We start from the raw sequence: 19,671 nt of genomic DNA, 5'->3' as shown, positions 1-19,671 counted from the left end.
CCATTAAAACATCAAGAATTGTAGGAAACACTACGTGTCTTAGTCGTTTTCCCGCGCTTTTGGTAGCTTTTCAGTTTTTACTTTGAGTCCTAAATGGCTGACGATGACACAAAACCTTTGTTTTGATTGGCTGTGGCAGTTGTGATTATTCTGGTTATGGTTTTACGACAGTCGATTCAAAACTGCTCTTAAGAAACTTAGCCAATCATATTGCAGGAAACTCAAAATGATTCCAACTTCGTTCGAGCCTGGCAATCAGTGCTTTCGACATGAAAAGGAATATGGGAAAAAAAATTGCTCGTTGCCTTGGTCGAGATATGTCCATTGCCTAAGAAATATTACCAGCTCTGACTTCTTCCGATGTTTACGAATAGCGCAATCTTCGATTCAATAGTACGTGTCAAAACAAATCCAGGATTGCTTTGGTCTTGTTCTAATTTGCTTTGTGATTGGTCAAAAAAATATCGTACCACCCTCTCACCAATCCGATGCAAAACAAACACCAATCAAAATTTGGTCGCCCGCTTTTTCCCGCACTTTAGACAGTTTTCTCGGTTTTACTTTGAGTTCTCATTGGTTCTTCAAGGTATTTTCCTCTCCTGATTGGCCAGTGTAATTATTTTGGTTTCCGTTTCAAGACACTCAATCGAAAAGCGCTCCAACTTATCCCAGGTCATCTGACGAAATCATTAGCCGAAAGGAACTGTAATCGTTGTATTTAACACTCAAGTTTAGTCATGGTATTTTTTGAAATGAAAAATATGCAACAAACATAATCTTTACATATGATAACAATTAATGCAAAATCTATTACATCCGCCCAGCAGAATTCTAACGAAATCTTTGAGAAACAGAAATAAATTATGCGAAGAAATAAATATGAAGAAACGAACGTATAAAGAAAACATTGTCGAGATTTTCCATCTGAAAAAGAATAATGGCTGTGAATTTTAAAACCTTTTCCGAAGAACACTTCTCTAAAATCAACTGCGTAATTTCAAAAATATATTTCCTCTAAAATCAATATTATCAAGTACCGCAAATTACTTGCAATCTAATTCTCGACTATAAAAATATTTGACTCAAAACAATTTCTTGAAATTCAAATTGAAATAACTCTTTTCAATTCAAGGTGAGCCAATTTGATTGAAACCAAACTGACGTGAAACACATTCTAACGCCTAAGTTATCATATTACCATCTAAAATTTGAACTAAATAAAAATCACATTTCATTTTTAAGCCTACTGATGCTGCGCCAAGAAAATTGCATCAAAAATTATATCAATAGCTTTATCTTAACAAGGTAATTCATCATTACAAAAAACATACATCTTTTAGCATTTTAGGTTACACATAAAGCTATCTGCCTTTAAACTTGCCTCGTGTCACCCAGCACACTAAATGCTACGGGAATACGCGTAAGAAAATAATCTTATTATCATTCCTTACCGGCACATTATATCTCAAAGTTAGGTATCCCTGACCTTTTAACTCCCAGAATCATATTTGCAATTCTCCCAACAGACTGCCAAATATTTCCTTGTTAAATAAACGGGAGAATTTCGTGTTGTATCAAGACTTAACCCCCCAGTTGATTAGCTTGTATGCTCTCATAACATGTTTGCAAAATAACACGGTGGAATCACAAGGAGAGGTGACACTTCAATCAACTCTGGGAGATAAAAGGTTGACAGAGGCAATCTAGCGCATCAGATCTTATAGGTAATAACCACTGTTTCCTTCTTCTCGCACCTGTCGACAAGGATATAAATAGTCTGAGTTACCACCATGTAGTTTCGAGGTTTTTTTTTGCTCTAGAACAGACCAACAGCTTTCTTTAGATTGATTTGTTTCCAGCCTGGGAGCTTACTGAATGCCTCTTTCTCCATCTTAAAAATCTCCTAGAAAAAGAAAAGGAAAATGCTTAATTGTTGCACCAATCTCTCACCTTAAAAGGTGGCCATATCAATATAGAACACCACGACACACAGTGACATGTTGAAGTTCGCTTACAAACGTAAGTTGGAGCACTTTCTCAGTAAATTCATTCTGAACTCACCTTAAAGTCATTATCGCTTAAGTAAACTTCAAGTTTCGCTGGATCGACTCCTTGGGGTGGTGGTATCTTCTGAAGTTCAGCCAGAGTGTAAAAATCCCTTTGAAAGCAATTCAGGAGTAGTTAAGATAGAGACCATACACACAATAACAAGATCAGCCAATCATATAAACGAAAATAAACACGTGGAGCCAATGGGCATCCAAATTTAAAACAAGCACAATGTCTAAAACGCGGGAAAATGCAGGCAACCACGTCGACAACGATTTAGTATGTATCTGATTGGTTAAGAGAATGGTGCGTTAGTCTGGACCAATCGCAGAGCTTACCAAAGCAAACTCTGCATAATTGCAATGTTTAAGCGTGCGTCCTCTGTCACAGTCTGGAAATTCTCATACCAGAAGCACTGATGAAAACTGCTAAAGGAGAAGAACACAGCTCTGTGTGACAGGAAACATGATTCTATAGTCACTTACTTTGTAAACTGTTGTAGTAAGTCGCTGGCAGAGTGTTTTGTATTGGGTTGCTTTCCGTCCTAGAAAAGAGACAACAAGAATGACTGATTACGATAAAAGAAGCAACGGGCGGCTTTTTAATTCTACTAAAAGGAGTCCAACTTGCCAAGGAAAACTTGCTTGCTTGCATGCTTCGACATAGTACATACCAGTTTCTGTATTTTGATGACATCTGGTGTATCATTCCAGTAAGGAAAAAGAACTTTAAACGTCATCGGTTCCATGCCGGCATACACCACGTACACACGGTGAGAGACGCGCTTTCCAGCCTCTGGGGGATACGAAATAAATAAATAAATAAATAAAAATTAATACCATAAATCATTGAAAGGAATCAATGATAGATAGAAAAGTTAATATCTCATATTTCATTATGACTGGAAATTAACTTGGCAACTAAGACTTGAGAAACACAACGATACACCTAAAGACAAAAATATCACTTGCAGCGAGAGAGAGAGGGAAAAAAACAAATCGCACACCTTTAGCATAACTCAGCGCCGTTTCCATAGCGAGTTTTCTGTCTCTGTCCCAGCGCTGTCTTCCGGAGCCTGTTCGCACATCATCGTCATCCTCACGCATCCAACCCTCCCAAACGTAGACTTCGTAGTAACCGTCTACGATAAACAACCCTGCAAATAATCTTCGAATTAATAATAAAAAATCTGTGTCTTAGAAAACTCTCCCATTCATTCCTTATTCCTCGCGCAAATCTCCTTACATTGCGATTACCCTGTGCAGTTTTGTAACAACTATGCTTAGCTTGCGCACCTGGTTGTTTGGCCGTGTAAAGGTCTTCTTGTAGGAATGGAAATGGGCACAGTTTTGGTTCCGATCGTGAGGGACACAAAACTTCACTCGCTGTGAATTTTCCGGTGGCACTGCTTAGTTCGAAAAGTCGAGGTTGGTAGTTGTGTTTGGATGGATCTACGACAAAAAAAAATCTTTCATAAATAAACACGTAAACAAATCCTCATAACAATACGCCGTAGTCGAGCAAGAATCAAGAGGAAATCCATCCTACTTCATTTTTTTCAGACGTCACACAACGCCACCCTCCGCAAAACACCCCAAAATGGCAGCCTAAAAAGACTAGGATGAGTCAAAACTTTCCTTACTCTATTCCTGTTCGTCAAACGTAAGGCTCCACAAAACTAGAACAGTCCCACAGTAAAAAAAATAAACCCTTTCAGCAGTATTCACGTGGTGTGATGACGTTGCTTTACAAGTTTGTTCTAGCTGAGGTTTGTGGATGAAATCTTCCAACTTAAGGCGGAAGCTACGGATGAAAAACCCTTGTATGCTTCTAGTCCATGAAAGCTCCTGAGAAGCCTTTTCTAAAGATGTCTACTCCACGTTGATATGAGCTGATGTATCATTTACCCGATCTGCGCCAACTAGCACGAAGAGTGAACAAGGTCAATGACTTACCATGCGCCAAACTGCAGTAGTACTTCTTTCCTCCAATCCCCTTCCAAAACTCTTCTGTTTCGCTTCCTTCCTCGATTTCACTGAGAGAAAAGGCTGTAATCCCAGCCATATTGCAATCAACACTCTTCCTGCAATGGATCATCAAAAAGGCGTAACTAAAAACACATATCGAGTACAACTCAATGGCGGGAAAAGCGAGTGAGTCGGACAAGATGGCTTTTAAGTCTGCATCTGATTGGTTGAGAGGGCGGCGCGGATTCGCCGGACCAATTAAAGAGCGTGGTGGTGTAAATTCGACTGTACGGCAACCAAAACCGCAGTAGTGACAACAGCCAATGATAACGAACGAAAATATCAAAACGAGCCCATAGGAACTCGAGAAAAAACGCATCAACTGCATGAAGCCAGGAAAAACGAGAGTACCCAAGTCGCAAGTAGGATTATTTCTGCCTCTCTTGGGGTTGAAGGATAGAGAGAGTTTTCTCAAACAAGAAAAGAACTTAAACTTAAAGAACGCAGAAGGAAAAACACCACAATACTTTTGAGACTCAACTGAAAATTGCCTTAACTTGGTAAAGCAAACCCAATGCCCAATCTCCCACAACACTCCCTGTGCCATAACTGTTTTGCATCTGTTTACTTCTGCTTTACCTTTCCTGGACTTTCTTGGCAGCTACTTTGGCTGTGGCGCGGGAATCTTCACTGGATTTACATCCATGCCACAAGTAGATGTGAGCTTCACGCCGTGACACCAGAACTAAACTGGTCCTTGATCGCAGCGAATATGAACTATGAGATGAAAAAAATAAAAGTTGCGTCTTTGTCTCCTTTAGAGCTCTCATCTAAGGTATTCAAGCCAGACGAGCGCGTTACGTGACCAACGTGTTGTGTGACGACCGTTTTGAGCGATAAGCGCGGTGCGTGAGGAGACAAGAACTGTAGTTCATGCGATATATTAATCAAATGATTACCTGGGAGTATCTAAAACGAGCGCGTTTCGTGAAGAACGTGTTGCGCGAAATGCGTGTTTGGTGTGACAAGCTGTATTTTATGTGAGAAAACAACATTCCAAAATATCAAGAGAGAGTATTTCAAGACGCGTGAAAAGACAAACTTTCCGCGTGACAAGCGTATCGCGTGAGGAGATTAAAACTGTGCCTAATGTGACACAACAGTGAAATGATCACAACACAGTAAGCCTTTACCTTGCTTTGACTTGATTCAGGTAGGCCTCTCCAGGTTCTTCATTACGAATCACATACAAACGAGTCTCAGAGGAATCTGGCAGAAAACGAAAGCAAATGAAAGTGAGTTATAGTATTATTGTTATTATTGAAAATTTAGTTTTACATCAAGATAACATGACGAAGGTTATTCTCATAACCTGTTCACTGAGAGCAGAGGACGTAACGAGTAAATCTCCTCTCAAAGTTAATGAGTTAAGCCTACCTGTGAATTTCGCTGTGTTCTCGTCTACCATGTTTTTCCTATTGAGCAAGTGAAAGTATCAAGTTATGAGAGCCAGTTAATGTTCTTTGTGCTTGCTCTTCAACACCTCTGACATAAGCACAAACGACCGGCCATCCCGCAAGAGATAAGCTAAGGACCAAGAGAGACGAGCCCAACCACCACACTCGTGATATGCTCCTGACTAAGGGTGGTGTCTACTTTGAAACACCTTCACCTCTCCAAGTGTCAGCCACCCCACCCCACCCCTACCCCTTGTTTGTCTACGTAAGGCGTCTATGTGCGGTAGGTGACGACCCAATAACTGAGTGTACGGAACGATGGTCTGTATGTGCGTTACTTGCGCATCCTATAAGTTCAGTCTGTCGTCCTACCAAAGGAGTCTATCTTATACAGTTGGGACATTAAGCAAACCACGATGGCGACGGCAACAAGAATGAGGCCAAACAACATTGGAACACTTACATGGTGCAGCACGAAAGTTTTAAAGTTCGTACATTTGCTTGCCGTCCTCTGCTAAACAACGGCGTAAAATTATCACATTAGCGAAGTCTAGAGGCGGGATCCGCGACGGCAAATTATTCAAAATTTTTTGAAACCAAGGGCTACCATCGCATGTTATGCTGATGATGAGGTCGCGCGGCGTTTTAAACTGAAAACACGTTGAATCCATCACTAATCTCCTTCGCAGTTGTTCTTTAGGGTGTCATGCAACGCCCCCTCTCAGAGGAGAGGGGCGTTGTGTGACAACCAACAGGCCTATCATTCGTCGGCGTCGTCGTCGTGGTGCTTAAGGGCCCCAATAACCTCATGTAAGTGACCACACAGTGTCCACTGAGAAGACATGAAATGTTAAACAAAATGACATATACTGTGCGGGTGACAGTGGCAGTGGCAGTGAGGCGGAATCATGAACAGGAAATCATGTAATTATGAAATTTGACAAATGAGTTTTCAGACGTTAATTCCATTTACAATTTGAATTATTTTAATACTAACTTCAGGAAAAATGAAAATTATTTTCTTTAACTTCGTTTCAATTATGCTTCTCATAGGTTACCGTGATGTTTTGTGCTCCAAAGCATACTTGTTGAAATAATTATTTTCGATTATTGTGGTTTCATCAGGAAGTTTATGGGTTTGGTCTTTAACATTAAAATTTTCATGAGCTTGCAATGCAGGCGTCTTAATAGGGTGAATTAACGCTAAGAAGCGAACCATCGTTTATTCAATCAGCCATGTTTGATTTAGAGTTATGGTCCACGGCGTGGGGGGGGGGGGGGATGAGCGGGGAAAAGCGAAAAAACTCTCCCACCCCCACCCCTCTCCTTGTTTCTTTACTGTCGCTCACCCCTTAGGAAAAATTTCTTTCTCTCCGTCAGCCATCCGCTTCCAATAAAATCAAAGATGGCGGTCACAATTTTCGCCGAGAAAATAATGTGCACTCGCCCGCCAAATTACACTACATTTTTACTGTTACGTGATTTAACTGTTAATTCAGGACTTGGTTCTTTCTTTTCAAGGCAAGTTAGAGTTTTAAGCTAGTCAGTAACGCCCTCGTCAAAAAAAAAGTTTGATTTAAAGCAGAGCAATTTTCTACTGGGTGTCAAAAGTAACCCGTGATTGCTTTCGTTTCGCTCAACTTTGCTCGCGCCATCCTTGACTTGATTTGCACCATCCTCTCAACCAATCAGATGCAAACTAAAAAACAACCGCGACCCGGCCGTTCGCGTTTTCCCGCGCTTCAAGCAGTTGGCAAGTTTTCACTTAGAGCTCTCATTGGTTAATGATAATGTAAACCTTTGTTCCAATTGGTCACTTTGATTATTTTGGCTCTGGTTTCACTACACCCAATTAAAAACTGCTCTAACCAAGAAATTAAAGTTGGTTCAGGTAGGGGAAGTTTTCCTGCCAAGATATTGTTTAAAATAATTCCTTACGCGGATATTATTGTTAGAAAATCAGAACTAAACTTACGCCTCTATGTCATACCAGCCCTTGGGTAAGCTGTTAATAAAAGAATTAATGAAGTGAAATTTCACATAAACAATAGTATTTGTCAAAAAGTAGCTCAGCTTTTCTCCCATCTTCATTTTCAGAGTTTAGACCATTCTTCTCTGTGTGTTTTTTTGGATCGGTAGATTATCTAAAAAATGTTAGACACATCGTTCCTTTAAACTGTTCATTATCACGATCATTGATAAACATTTATTTGGCCTGAGAAAAAAGCATCTCCCATTGCAAGTTTAGTATGGCTGCCTGCTTAGAAAATGATTTGTTCTAGCGTGATACAGCAATTTATAAGTGAGCATTTGAAGGCAATCCGAAATTGTCTTGTCAGTTTGCTATACTTCGCTCTCTGATTGGTCGAAAAAACTCGACCCACTTTCTCAGCCGATTGGATGCAAAAATTAAAAAACCAATCGCGACTTGATCACTCGCGTTTTCGCGCACCGAAACCAATATCAACAGGCCCTCGTTATTGGGGCTTCAGCGCGAGCACTTCCTCGCCTGCGCGAGAGTACAACGCCTTGAGCCACGCAAACCTCTCCCCAACTCGTCTGTGCTCTTTCCGCAGAGGAGAAACGCGCGTCCTGCAGCGCTAAGAATGAGGCTTGCTCGCAGGCTGGTCTCAACACGAGTTTTCATCGGCTCTTTTATTCACACAGAATGAGAGATGCTTCTGTTCTCGAGTCAAGTAGCCTAACTGCAATTCAATTCAAATTAAATCGTGATAAATGATATATGGGACATATATAATGTAAACATGCAACGAATACGTGAATAATCTCGACTCCTGATGATAAAGTTTACCAGTGAATCAACACACTCGAATGCTGTGTTCGTGGTAGCGTGATTGAGAACATCCAACATGAATTTCTGCTGTTTGATTGCAACGCAATGATAAAATTGACGTCCAATATTCATGCATTGTGTTAGTGTAATGGACAGCGGGTTGCTGAAAATTTGACCAGTGAAGGACATTTTTGAGGAAACATCTGAAATACAGATTCATTATTGAAAGACGACTTCTGCGCATGAGCTTTATAGCCCAAACCGCTGAAGCATATCCCGGTTCCCACAGAATAAAGTGAGTAAAATTATTGCTACTCCTTTAAGACAGGCAGCTAATCCATCCTAAGATACCCCCTTCATCATCCCACCTCGGATAATTTTCGCGTTTCCTTGTCAATTTGTACTGCGAGAGTGATTTTTTTTCCACCGAGAAGGAAATCACTCGAACATATTTTGGCTCAAGATCAAATATTACTGATAATCAAATTCTGCTGGCTGATCAAAATTAGACGTTCACAAACTGTGTACCTGCCAGTATGGATAATCATCCCCCCTTTGAAGAGATTTAGAAATACTGGAGTTTCCTTTCCTTGCACCACTCTTACCTGTAAAGATAACATCGAGGTAAAACTAACCAATCAAAAGAAATTTTAAAAAAAGACAAAACAGCCAAAAGAAGAAGATACTGACTGACAGACGAAAAGACGAGAGAACTAGGCAAGCAAGAAGGCAAACAGAGACGGGACGGCACACACAAACTACGTCAGGATGAGGCTTTCAATACAAATTTCATATCGTTACCTGCGGTCCTTTTTCTTCATCAAGTTCTACAGCCATGATGGCAGCTGCACCCTTCTCATTGACAGAACAGTCATTTCCTTGCCAGAAAAAGTAAGCGCAGCGGACGCGCCCAGCAACGGTTGAACGACAACGGGACTTCCGATCTTTGACTATTCTGTCGGCGAGCACAAAGTAGGCCCACCTGATCACGTAGCCTTCCCCTGCAACATCAAAATACTACATTAAAGTAACGTCCTAAAGGCATTGAATGGAGGTCTGCTCTCAGCTAATCCATTGAAACCCCCCCCCCCCCCCAAGGGTATTAAGTCGAGTTTTCCTAACATTTCACAAGCAACCCATTTAACCTTTTCCATCCTTAAATTAGCATCCATTTTCTCCCCACTGTTCTCTTTACTTCTTCTGTGGTAATCACTAGAAGAATTTGTTTGACAATCAGGAGCTTCTTAAATTTGTGATCATTTCTGTTATTCTCATGAACTTTACATTTGATTTAAAAGTGATAATCTAAGGAGAAATTACAAGCCAAACACTCGGAAGGTTTAAACTCCAGCGTGGAGAAAGGCACTCAGTTATTGACGTGTTTTGCCTCAGACAATGGTACAGAGATTCGGCATGGCTCGAACTCAGTCCTCCCTACCCCGTGCGCCAACCACTTTCTAAACAAGAATCATACAAGAATAAATAACACTATTAGCATTGATGTGTTTACCTGAGTGGAAATGTCCATGTTGCGCTGGCTGTACCTCAAAGTGTCTGTACTCGTTAATATGCCACACTGTTAGACCGGCGGTTGTCACAAGGTTTCCCTCCTTGTAAACGTCACCCACCCACACAGTAGGAATCCCATTGCCACGCCCAACATTCGTCCCTTCAAACATCTGGCTTGGCAATGGCGGTGGACTTTTCAGCATGCTCTTGGGGTCACAGGGCTTCAGTTCCACAGGAGGAGGCTAAAAGTCATGGAGAAAACCAACATGATATTACTGTTCACAACAAAGCTCACTCTCAAACTGTCAACACTGTTCCGTGCCTTTCGTGTTGTGCATGTTTTACAAACTGAAATTTAAAGTACCGCTCAAAAGTAAGTTGACAGTCCCTCGAAACTCGATCTCGATCCTCGAAAACCCAAGGCACGAGTCGAGTTTTTAAACGCTCGAGACGAGGACACAAAGGAATTTTTGCGCGAACAATTCACTTTTAAACAACAATCTGCTTTGAAGACCAAGCTTAAAATTTACCATCGTCTTCAGTTTAACTCTCTACAGGACCCTTTGACCTTTTTCTCTCTTAACCCTTTACATCCAACATCAGTATGCATATTCTCCACACTGTTCTTGATAAATTTCCTAAGGTGCTAACAAAGAGAATTTGTTTGCCAATCAAAAGGTTCCTTCCCTGGTGACCATTTCCTTTATTCTCATGACCTAAATGTGCAATTCAGGAGGCAAACTGTGGGGAGAAATTAGATGCTAGTCACCCTTGAGGTTTAAAGGGTTAGCAATAACCAAACCAACCAGAACAGAAGTGAACTTCCGTTTCCTAATGGTAAGCAGTAATCAAAATTCACTGTACCGTTGGTGCTAGTTCAAGCGTACTAGGATGTCCCTTCATTCGAATAATCTTGGTTGGATCAGGCCAGTCAAGGAACTTCTCACGAAACAAGATTTCAGCCTTTTCGTGAAGTCTTGCAAATAACGTCCACGGTGGTCTGCCAGTTGAAACTTTATTGTCTACCTTGGTGCAATTTTCGGGTTTGCCATACGGGTAGATTGGATCATAATTTTTTCCATACGGTTTAAAAGGCTCTTCATATAGTTGTTTTGCCAGAGCGAAGGCCGACTTTCTTTGACCTGATAACGACTGTTGTCCATTCCACACGTACAGTTCTGAACCAAAGTCAAATATGAAAACCTGAATAAAACCAAAATGTGTTGACTATGACTGTGAGAGAAAAAGTGTGGCTGAGTGCAATTTAGGCAACACAGCGGTCGAACGTCTGTGAAGGGGTGAATGTTGTATAGGCTTCATGTGAGTGGTGCGCCAAATTGCCTTACAAGAGTTGTACACAACCACGCAATCGAGTATGGCGCAGTGTTAAAAAACCGTATAACTGTTTTGATAAAACTCAAAACAAAACGCTAAATCTGCAGAAAAACCGACCAAAGGTCGGGCTTGCGCGAAGGAAACAACACTGGCCGGCCGTGCGCCAATTAAATGTGCAAAATTTCACAGTAAAACATAGGAAACAACCGCATTCTTGCAAAATAAACGAATTAAAATTTAAATTTTCATTGAAATCTGTCAAAGAAAACAAAGCAGGGAAAAGGAAAACTGATGACTTTCCAAACGCAAAGCTCTTTCAAGTACAGATATCCTGTTGATTTACTATTCTGCTTTGCGCTTTACCGAAAAAGTTATACGCTTTCAAAACACCGTGACTAACTGGCTTGTGCTATTATTTGTAACATCTAGGTTGTGACAGCCTCAATGCACGCTAACTACTGGCACCTGGTCATTCCGACGTTCGCTCATGCGCGGACGCTTGACCGCTGCGTTAGAGATTGTCACCCTCGACTCAGTGTTTTAAAACACAGAAACAAGATTTCCAACGTGAACACGATTCACAGATGATCAAATAATTGGTCACCAGCAAAAAGCAGAAAGCTTTACTAATAAAATGTAATTACCTCCTTAGTGTCAAAAATGGAGACCTGAGGAATTCGTCCACACATAGTCTCTACTGGCATCAGAGTTGGAGGATCTGTCCAATGAATTTTATAAACCATGTTGCCCTTAACTACACCCTTCTCGTATTCTTCATCTTTTGCCATTTTTTGAGCATCTATATGAGGATAAGTGGTAACTGAATTTTAGTGTAGACTAAACAAAATATAATAGTGCTGACTGTGAACCTCTGCATTCGATTCAGCACATAGAAAATTCATATTGTAAATTACAGATTTCACTTGAGATAAACCCTATACCCCTATCATTGGTATTGATTTCTCGACACGATTCACTTTCCATTCCCTATAACAGTGACCATGAAAATTTGTTTGACGATGAGAATCTTCCTAAATTTATGATATTTTCCTTTACATTTGATGCAAGGGTGAAACTGTAGAGGAGAAATAAGAAGCAAGTCACTCCGAGGGGTCGACAGGTTGAAACTTCTCATTGCGATAACTCCACTCGGTTCTGTCAGCATTATTAAAAAAAAAACCCTTGGCAAAGGAAAATTACAGAGCTGGGAAAATGACTTCGTGTCAACCAGAGGGGACTGTTTTTCCATAGAAGGCACTGATTGGTTTGGACACCACTCTTAATTCAAGCTGAGGTAATCATTCTTGAAACATTTGGTATCATGGCAATTAATCTGCTTCACTCAAACATCAGTATGCATATTCTCTTAAAAGTTCTCTATACATTTCCTATGATGCTAACAGGGAGAATTTGTTTAACAATCAAGAGCCTCTTAAGTTGGTGATCATTTCCTTTATTCTCGTGATGTCGACATGTGATCCAGGGGTGATCCTGTGATAGTCACTCTTAGGAGTCAAAAGGTTAAACATACAAATGGCACTTTGTAGGATCTCTTGTTTCAGTCAGGAGGTACTTGTAAGCAAGTTTTAACCCAGTCATCCCTTAGAGTGACTAGCGTCTAATTTCTCCTTACAATATCAGCCCTAAATCACACAGTAAGGTTACAAGAATTAAGAAAATGATCACCAACTAAAGAAGGTCTAGATTGTTAAACAAAATCTCCTTGTTAGAACCTTAGAAAATGCATAGAGAACAGTATAGAGAAAATACATACTGATGATCGAGTGTAAAGGGCTAAAGGTGATAGAAATGTTAGCCAACCTTTAACAGGATTACTTCCAGGATCTCCACTCAGAATGTTTGCAAACTTGTCCAAGGCAGCGTTGAAGTCCATGTCTCCTTCTTCAATGGTGACAATGTCTCGCGCCTTACAGTTCAATTCATTCTTTGTTTTAATCTTGGAGACAATTTCTGTCACCTACGGAAATGTCAAAATTATTATTTAAGACTTACAATCCAAAATGAGATCTACAAATACAGTATCAGGGGTGGTGGCACAAACTGAGCAGGAGTAGCAGAAGAAGCAGAAGCAGACACAGAGGTGGTAGTAGTGGCAGAAGCAATAGAAGAAACAAGACAAGCAATATCAGAAAACCAAAGCAATGAAGAAGCAGAAGAAGCAAAAGAACAAAAAAACAGGAAGAATTACCATCAGTAGCAGTATTAGCTGCAAGAGAAACAGCATTAGCAGAACAAGGCAGCAGAAACAGCAATATCGGTGGCAGTATCATCAGTAACACTAGTTGTATCAGCAATGGTAGATATAGGGGTGAAGGTAGAAATAGAAAAAACGGCACATAGCAATTCATACAGAAGTACATGCATTTACAAACCTTGGCTTTTTCATACGGATTGGATTCCCTTCCAATCCAGGAAAACAGATCCTTTTCTGTCACAAGAGCAAAACAGTCTCCAGAATTTAAGGACTTTAGACTTGGCTCAACGAGACGTACTTGAAGATGACGCCGTCCTGTAAACAAAACACAAAGGTCTTAACATGAATATATGTATGTAAAGGTAAAGATAAAGTCTGTACTCCAGTCTTCTGGCCCACGTAGCTGGAGCTTTTCCCAGTTTCCATAAAGCATCAAGCGACAAGGAGTGTAACTACTCCCCCCTGGATGGGATGCCAGTCTATCACAACGTTACCCCCTAGTATTTCATCAGGCTTCCCTGACAATTCTTCAGTACCCATTTAAACTCCTTCCTGGGTGGAGCGAGACATGGGAAGAGTAAAAGTGTCTTGCCAAAGAACACAACATAGTAACCTGGCCAAGTCTTGAACCCAGACCTCTCGACCCGGAGTCCAGTGCACTGACCATCAGGCCACTGTCTCTCCCACATGTATGTATGTAACTCCTGTCATATAGTCCCTCACAATTAACCCTCTATACCCCTAACATCACCATGCATATTCTCCATACTGTTCTCTATACATTTCCTAGGTTCTAACAGGGAGAATTTGTAAAACCATCAAGAGCTTCGTTGCTTACTGATCATTCCTTTATTCTCGTGACTTAAACCTTTTATTCTGGGGTGATATTGTAAGAGGAAATTAGAACCTTATCCCTCTTAGGGATTAAAGGGTTAAAAACTCTTGCGACTTTCCAAATCAATAGATTTTTATTTACCTTTTATGTGGATCAGCATAATAGGTTTTATTCCTCTGTACTCATCCTTTTCCTTCTCTTCAGGCCCAGCAGTTTTACGCAATCTGACTTTGGTGAAATCTTCAGTGCTGGCCAGACCAGCTAATGCTGATGCCGCCAAGTCGAGAGTGTGACGCCTCCCTGTAGGTAGACAAGAGAACATCATATACATGTACTGTTGGTGCAAGGTTTTTTAATGTAATGTGAAAGTAGAGTTATGTGTAGTGATAGGATGTGATGAATTACGGTAAGATCGCACCATGGTTAGATCGCTCTACTGGCAAGTTAGATCGCTCCATCAAGTAAGTGGCTTCGCTCCTACATAATTTACTTCGCTCCATGTCGAAAACTAAGGTTAAGGTAGCAAAACTAAGGTATCTAAATTGATAATTCATTAAATGACGAGTATATCTTACCTAACAATCGATTAAAATCGCTGGCGCGCGCTTGAAAAAAATCCGAGCTACGCAGAAAAAACAAATAAAGCCTCATGTAAGGGAATCACGAAGTGTAATCGAATTTATTAATTAAAGATGGCAGATATCAGTTTCCTTACATCAAAAAGCAAAAAAGACCACACTGGAGAGTATTGGTATTTGAATGATCTTTTTCAATACACTTCAGTCTATAAAGTTATAATCTATTCCACGATCTTTTATTCCATCATCGATATACATCATACATCGGTAGCTTGATGGCTAATCTGAAGGAAAAAGTGTGGACGATGTACTCGAATCGTCACAAGACACATCATCACCTATAAAACTTTAAAGATCATTGGAAAGTAATACTTCACATTATAACATGGTGCGAAGTACCTTATGTTGTTAGCAAAGTAACTTATTTGATGGAGCGATCTAACTTTCGAGTGGCGCGATCTAACTTTTGGTTGGAGCGATCTAACTGGGAGCGATCTAACCATGGCGCGATCTAACCGGATACCTATGAGAAGAAATGAGACGAGACAAAATGGGATGAAATGGGATGAGATACGATGAGAAGAGAAAGATAACACGAGAAAAGATGAGATAAGATGTAAATAGAAGAGAAGAAATGAGATAAGATGAAACGGGATGAGATGAAATGGGATGAGATGAAATGGGATGAGATGAAATGGGATGAGACGAAATGGGTTGAGATGAAATGGGATGAGATGAAATGAGATGAGATGAAATGGGACGAGATGAAATGGGTTGAGATGAAATGAGATGAGATGAAATGGTATGAGATGAAATGGGACGAGATGAAATGGGTTGAGATGAAATGGGATGAGATGAAATGAGATAAGATGAAATGGGATGAGATGAAATGGGTTGAGATGAAATGAGATAAGATGAAATGGGTTGAGATGAAATGGGATGAGATGAAATGAGATAAGATGAAATGGGATGAGATGAAATGGGTTGAGATGAAATGGGATGAGATGAAATGGGATGAGATGAAATAGAATGAGATGAAATGGAATGACAAGTGAGCACTACCATAATACTTGACACCAAAGATGGCCTTTATATCCAACAAAGCCTTCCAAAATTAATCTGCCATATTCAACAACGGGTCATGCCATCTGTGCCATGATACAGTTTTCCCCAAACTCCTAAGGCCATTCCACTTCCACAAAATTTACAAATTGATTCTCCACATTACTATGCTATGAATATCCACAAGGATAAAAGGCAGACAAGTTTCCTAAAATGCTACACAGAAGTGGGAATTTGCAATGTGCTTCGACAGCTGGAAGGAAAAAAGGACATACACAGGTTGTCAGGATCTTTGTATTTCTTCTTCTTTCTCTTGATGACAGGATGCTCACTTGTGACCTGTTTCTTTTCTATTCTCGGTCGCTCAACCTGAGAGTCAAAAGAACTGATTCTATCCAAGTGCTATAACAATTGTGATTATTATAACTATTATTATTATTATTATTATTATCATTATCATCATCATCATCAAATGACCTTCTCTCATGTGTTGATCAATTCGAAGCTTCAATTCCCCCCCCCTCTCCACCAGCCCCCTGGGCATTTGAACTTTTGAGGACTGGTTTGTTCAAATTCTGCCCCCCCCCCCCCCTCCACCTTTGCCAGGGAAAAAGCTGTCTTCAAATGCCCTCCCCAATTTTAGCCACTGTGACTTTCTACATATTGACCAAACTTTACAACCTACATCTTGTAGACCGTTTCTACTGAGCATTTGCTCCCAAAAGTAAACTATTTACCATAAGATAGTTCAAGATACAACTCCAGTATTCTGCTGAAAAAACTTGACACTCTCAGTTCAAATTCCTCACCCCAGCCAGGCAAGGTTCAAATTTCCCAACTCCCTTCCCCCAGGCATGGAAAACAGAAAATGCCCATGGATTTCCCAGAGGGGGGAGGGGATGTTGAAGCTTCAAGTTGATTGGTAAACACAGATAATAAAAAGCCTTCAGCAACATTCACTGACAGCACTCTTAAAAAGATCACTCTTTGAAACTTTTATAAATGATAAATAATACAGTGGACAATTGACCACTATTAATTTTGTGCTCTGTTGTTCTACTGAACCACAGAGAATTCAAAAGTGAGCAAGGCCAGATACATGTGCCAGTACTTTACCTCAGTCTCTGTTCGCACATCATTTCTCTGCCGTAGGTTTTTCACTGGATTTGCTGTTGATCTGTGGTGATGCTTAGGTCTAATCTTCATTCTGTCCCCTGCTAAAGATGTCAGTTTCCTAGGACACAACATTACGGATAATACTATTTTTGTATTTTTCAGGGTTTCATAAAAAACTGTAATAGCCAGCCAATGCCAATTTCTTCAAACCCCAATAGCTGACACTCAGGATTGTCTTCTTTTCGGCAGCAAACCTCGCCTTCAGAAACTTTACACAACATTTCTTTACAACACTTTAGCTACCAAAAGTGATTAACATGTAACTTCTCCTTGTAATATTAAGATGTTGTCTAGCAAACAGGTAATGAGAATCCTCAAACCTATCAGGTGGAAGTTGGTATCTTGATCTATAACCAAATTCTTGTAACTAATTTAAAGGGAAATGTGTAGCAGCTGGAGGAGAGAATTAACAATCAGATCTTGAGTTTTAAAAGGTTACTTTGTACTTACTCTGTTGTCTGTCCTGAAACAGCATCAAGATCCTCCAGAGTGATCTCTGGAGCCTTTGATTCCTTAGCTTCAACCTTCTCTCCAGTCGTGGTTGAATCATAAAATTCTTTTAGACCCTCTTCAAAAACACTTGGCCGCCTTCCTCTTTGACCGGAATGAGGAGGTGCTTCATCCTGCTTAACTGGCTCATCTTTCTTATCCTCTGTTGTCTGTGTTTCATTTTCCTTCTCCTTCTCCTGCTCTGGCTCACCATCCAGAGGAATATCCACAGCCACAAAGTCGAATCGCTGGGCAAGATTGGATTCTGATTTTGTCTTCATCATGCTGAAGGGTTTCAGAGTTGTAGACAACTTTCTCTTAGATTTGCTTTTGGAAGCTGAAAGGAAACAGAGAGAAAATCATCCTTTCAACCCCTTTAACTGCCATGAGTGACCAAGACAGAATTTCTCCTTACAATATCAATACAATATCTGGCAGACAAGTGATGAGAATAAAGAGAAATATCAATTGGCAATTACTTCTGTAGTTGATCCAATACCATATTCTCCAAACTAACATTATAAGAATTGTATGGAAGACAGTCAGGAGAATTACTAAGGAGATCTTGGGAGTGAAAGGGTTCAAGAGACATACCTAAAGTCAAATTATTTGATGGACTTTGACTGTCACAGAGTTTTATCATTAAATATAATCAGCAAAATATATTCTTTGAAAGGCAAATACAAGAGATAATAAGAAAAAACCAAAGAGGAAACAAGATGGCTGGGGAAGACAACATCAGCTGTTACACGAATTGATAGAGATACAGTAGAACAAATTGCACCAAATTTTTCCAAGTAGACAATTCATTATGTACTGTAACCCCAACATGGTATCTGTAGAAACTAACATGCTTTAGGTATTCTGGACACAATTCTGCATTATATGTATAATACAGGATTGTGTCCAGAATACCTAAAACAAAACAGAAACTAAGGAAATCAACTGAAAAACACTCATAATTTAACACATTAAATGCTAGTAAAATAACAATAAGCTTTTCAAGGAGTTTTAAATCTAAAATTGTTTTTACTTCTTCTTCACTTTAACTTTCAATTACACTTGTCATAATTTGTACCCACTAAAATGTCATGGAATGTAATGCAATCCAGTACATCACAACATCAAAGTTATTACCTTCATTGCTATGCCATTCCAATATTTGAAAATGCTAAACAAAGGCATTCATATTCTTTTCTAGCATATACTTCATACAGCTTTTCATGAAGTACTTACTGTGGAACAAAACAAGTTCACCAACATCATTTACCATAGAAATCTTTCACTTCACATTGTTCCTAGAAAAAGATGAACACTGTCAGCAAATGACATGCATTATGGTAAAACTTAATAACTTCCCATTTTTGACAGATGTTTTTCAATGAAAATTTCTTTTTAATTGATCTTGCTGTTACTTGAAAACACAAACTTCAATTGTCTAATACCAAAAACATTTTCACATTCATAAAATCTTAGCATACACTCTATGGAAATTTGAGCTTGTCAGCCATTCACATGCATAACATGAATTTATTACAACATGTTCAATCTCATTTAACCCTTCTATAGGCAGTTCACAGTCATGCTTTATCTTTCAGTTCTAATAGACTCCTTCTTTTGCTCTTACAAAGGACTACAACACTTGAAACATCAGCTTTAGAAATTCTTTACAGATCAAGACCTATTTACATTATCAACTCAGTTAATGAAACCAGATAATCTCTTTCTAACAGTCTCTGCTTTTTTTCTGATTGCATTTTTTAATGCCAATGGCTTTAGCTCTATGAACTCGAACTAAGTGCAGTTTATTAAATCCACTTGGTTTTAATTTTACAAGAATATAAAAAATCAAACACTATCATATTTTTCAGTTATAAAATAAACTATTTGTTTCTTTTACTCACAGGATGAATGGTTTGGCAAGCTTGAAAACAGCTTTCAGGGTGAATTTGGCCTTTAAAATGATGCAAAAGTTAAATCCTTCAAAGAACCTGCAGAAAAAAAGCAATGAAAGAGACATTACAGTTTAATTTATATCATTTATTTACTAAAATCTGTCAGATAAAACCATATTAGTGTACTCTATCAGCAAAATAATTGTAATACATCCACTGATGTGCAATAGTTATCAGCATCATAAGATGCTTTTTACCAGTACCAGTATAATTCACCAAATTTATCATTTGACTTCTGACTTTGTTGATT

General features: G+C 39.6%; 1 protein-coding gene across 1 annotated transcript; it reads right to left on the bottom strand.

Moving 5' to 3' along the window:
* Window positions 1–995: 995 nt before the first annotated feature.
* Window positions 996–19,452, bottom strand: LOC149034654 (supervillin-like). The gene is made up of 23 exons (XM_089194362.1): window positions 19,371–19,452; window positions 18,703–18,764; window positions 17,428–17,803; window positions 16,918–17,035; window positions 16,077–16,170; window positions 14,303–14,461; window positions 13,505–13,641; window positions 12,933–13,089; window positions 11,756–11,910; window positions 10,641–10,979; window positions 9,778–10,018; window positions 9,069–9,268; window positions 8,796–8,872; window positions 5,454–5,491; window positions 5,210–5,285; window positions 4,656–4,793; window positions 4,005–4,132; window positions 3,345–3,500; window positions 3,056–3,205; window positions 2,723–2,844; window positions 2,535–2,593; window positions 2,062–2,158; window positions 996–1,903 (listed from the first exon to the last, which is right to left on the bottom strand). Exons 2-23 carry the CDS (start codon window positions 18,737–18,739, stop codon window positions 1,817–1,819), a joined length of 3,141 nt encoding a protein of 1,046 aa, XP_089050488.1. The 5' UTR covers window positions 18,740–18,764; window positions 19,371–19,452; the 3' UTR covers window positions 996–1,816.
* Between the last annotated feature and the right edge of the window lie 219 nt (window positions 19,453–19,671).

This window comes from Pocillopora damicornis, chromosome 14, assembly GCF_964200805.1.
Source record: "Pocillopora damicornis chromosome 14, jaPocDami1.2, whole genome shotgun sequence".
In the NCBI taxonomy this organism is placed as follows: Eukaryota; Metazoa; Cnidaria; class Anthozoa; order Scleractinia; family Pocilloporidae; genus Pocillopora; species Pocillopora damicornis.
This window is presented reverse-complemented; position numbering and strand designations above follow the sequence as displayed.

Excerpts from the sequence above, each read along its gene's own strand:
- LOC149034654 (XM_089194362.1), bottom strand. The coding sequence starts at position 18,739 with ATGGTAAATGATGTTGGTGAACTTGTTTTGTTCCACA. Across the intron at positions 17,804-18,702 it reads TGAACTTGTTTTGTTCCACA|CTTCCAAAAGCAAATCTAAG; the intron begins GTAAGTACTTCA and ends GTTTCCTTTCAG. Across the intron at positions 4,133-4,655 it reads GCCAAGAAAGTCCAGGAAAG|GAAGAGTGTTGATTGCAATA; the intron begins GTAAAGCAGAAG and ends GATCCATTGCAG.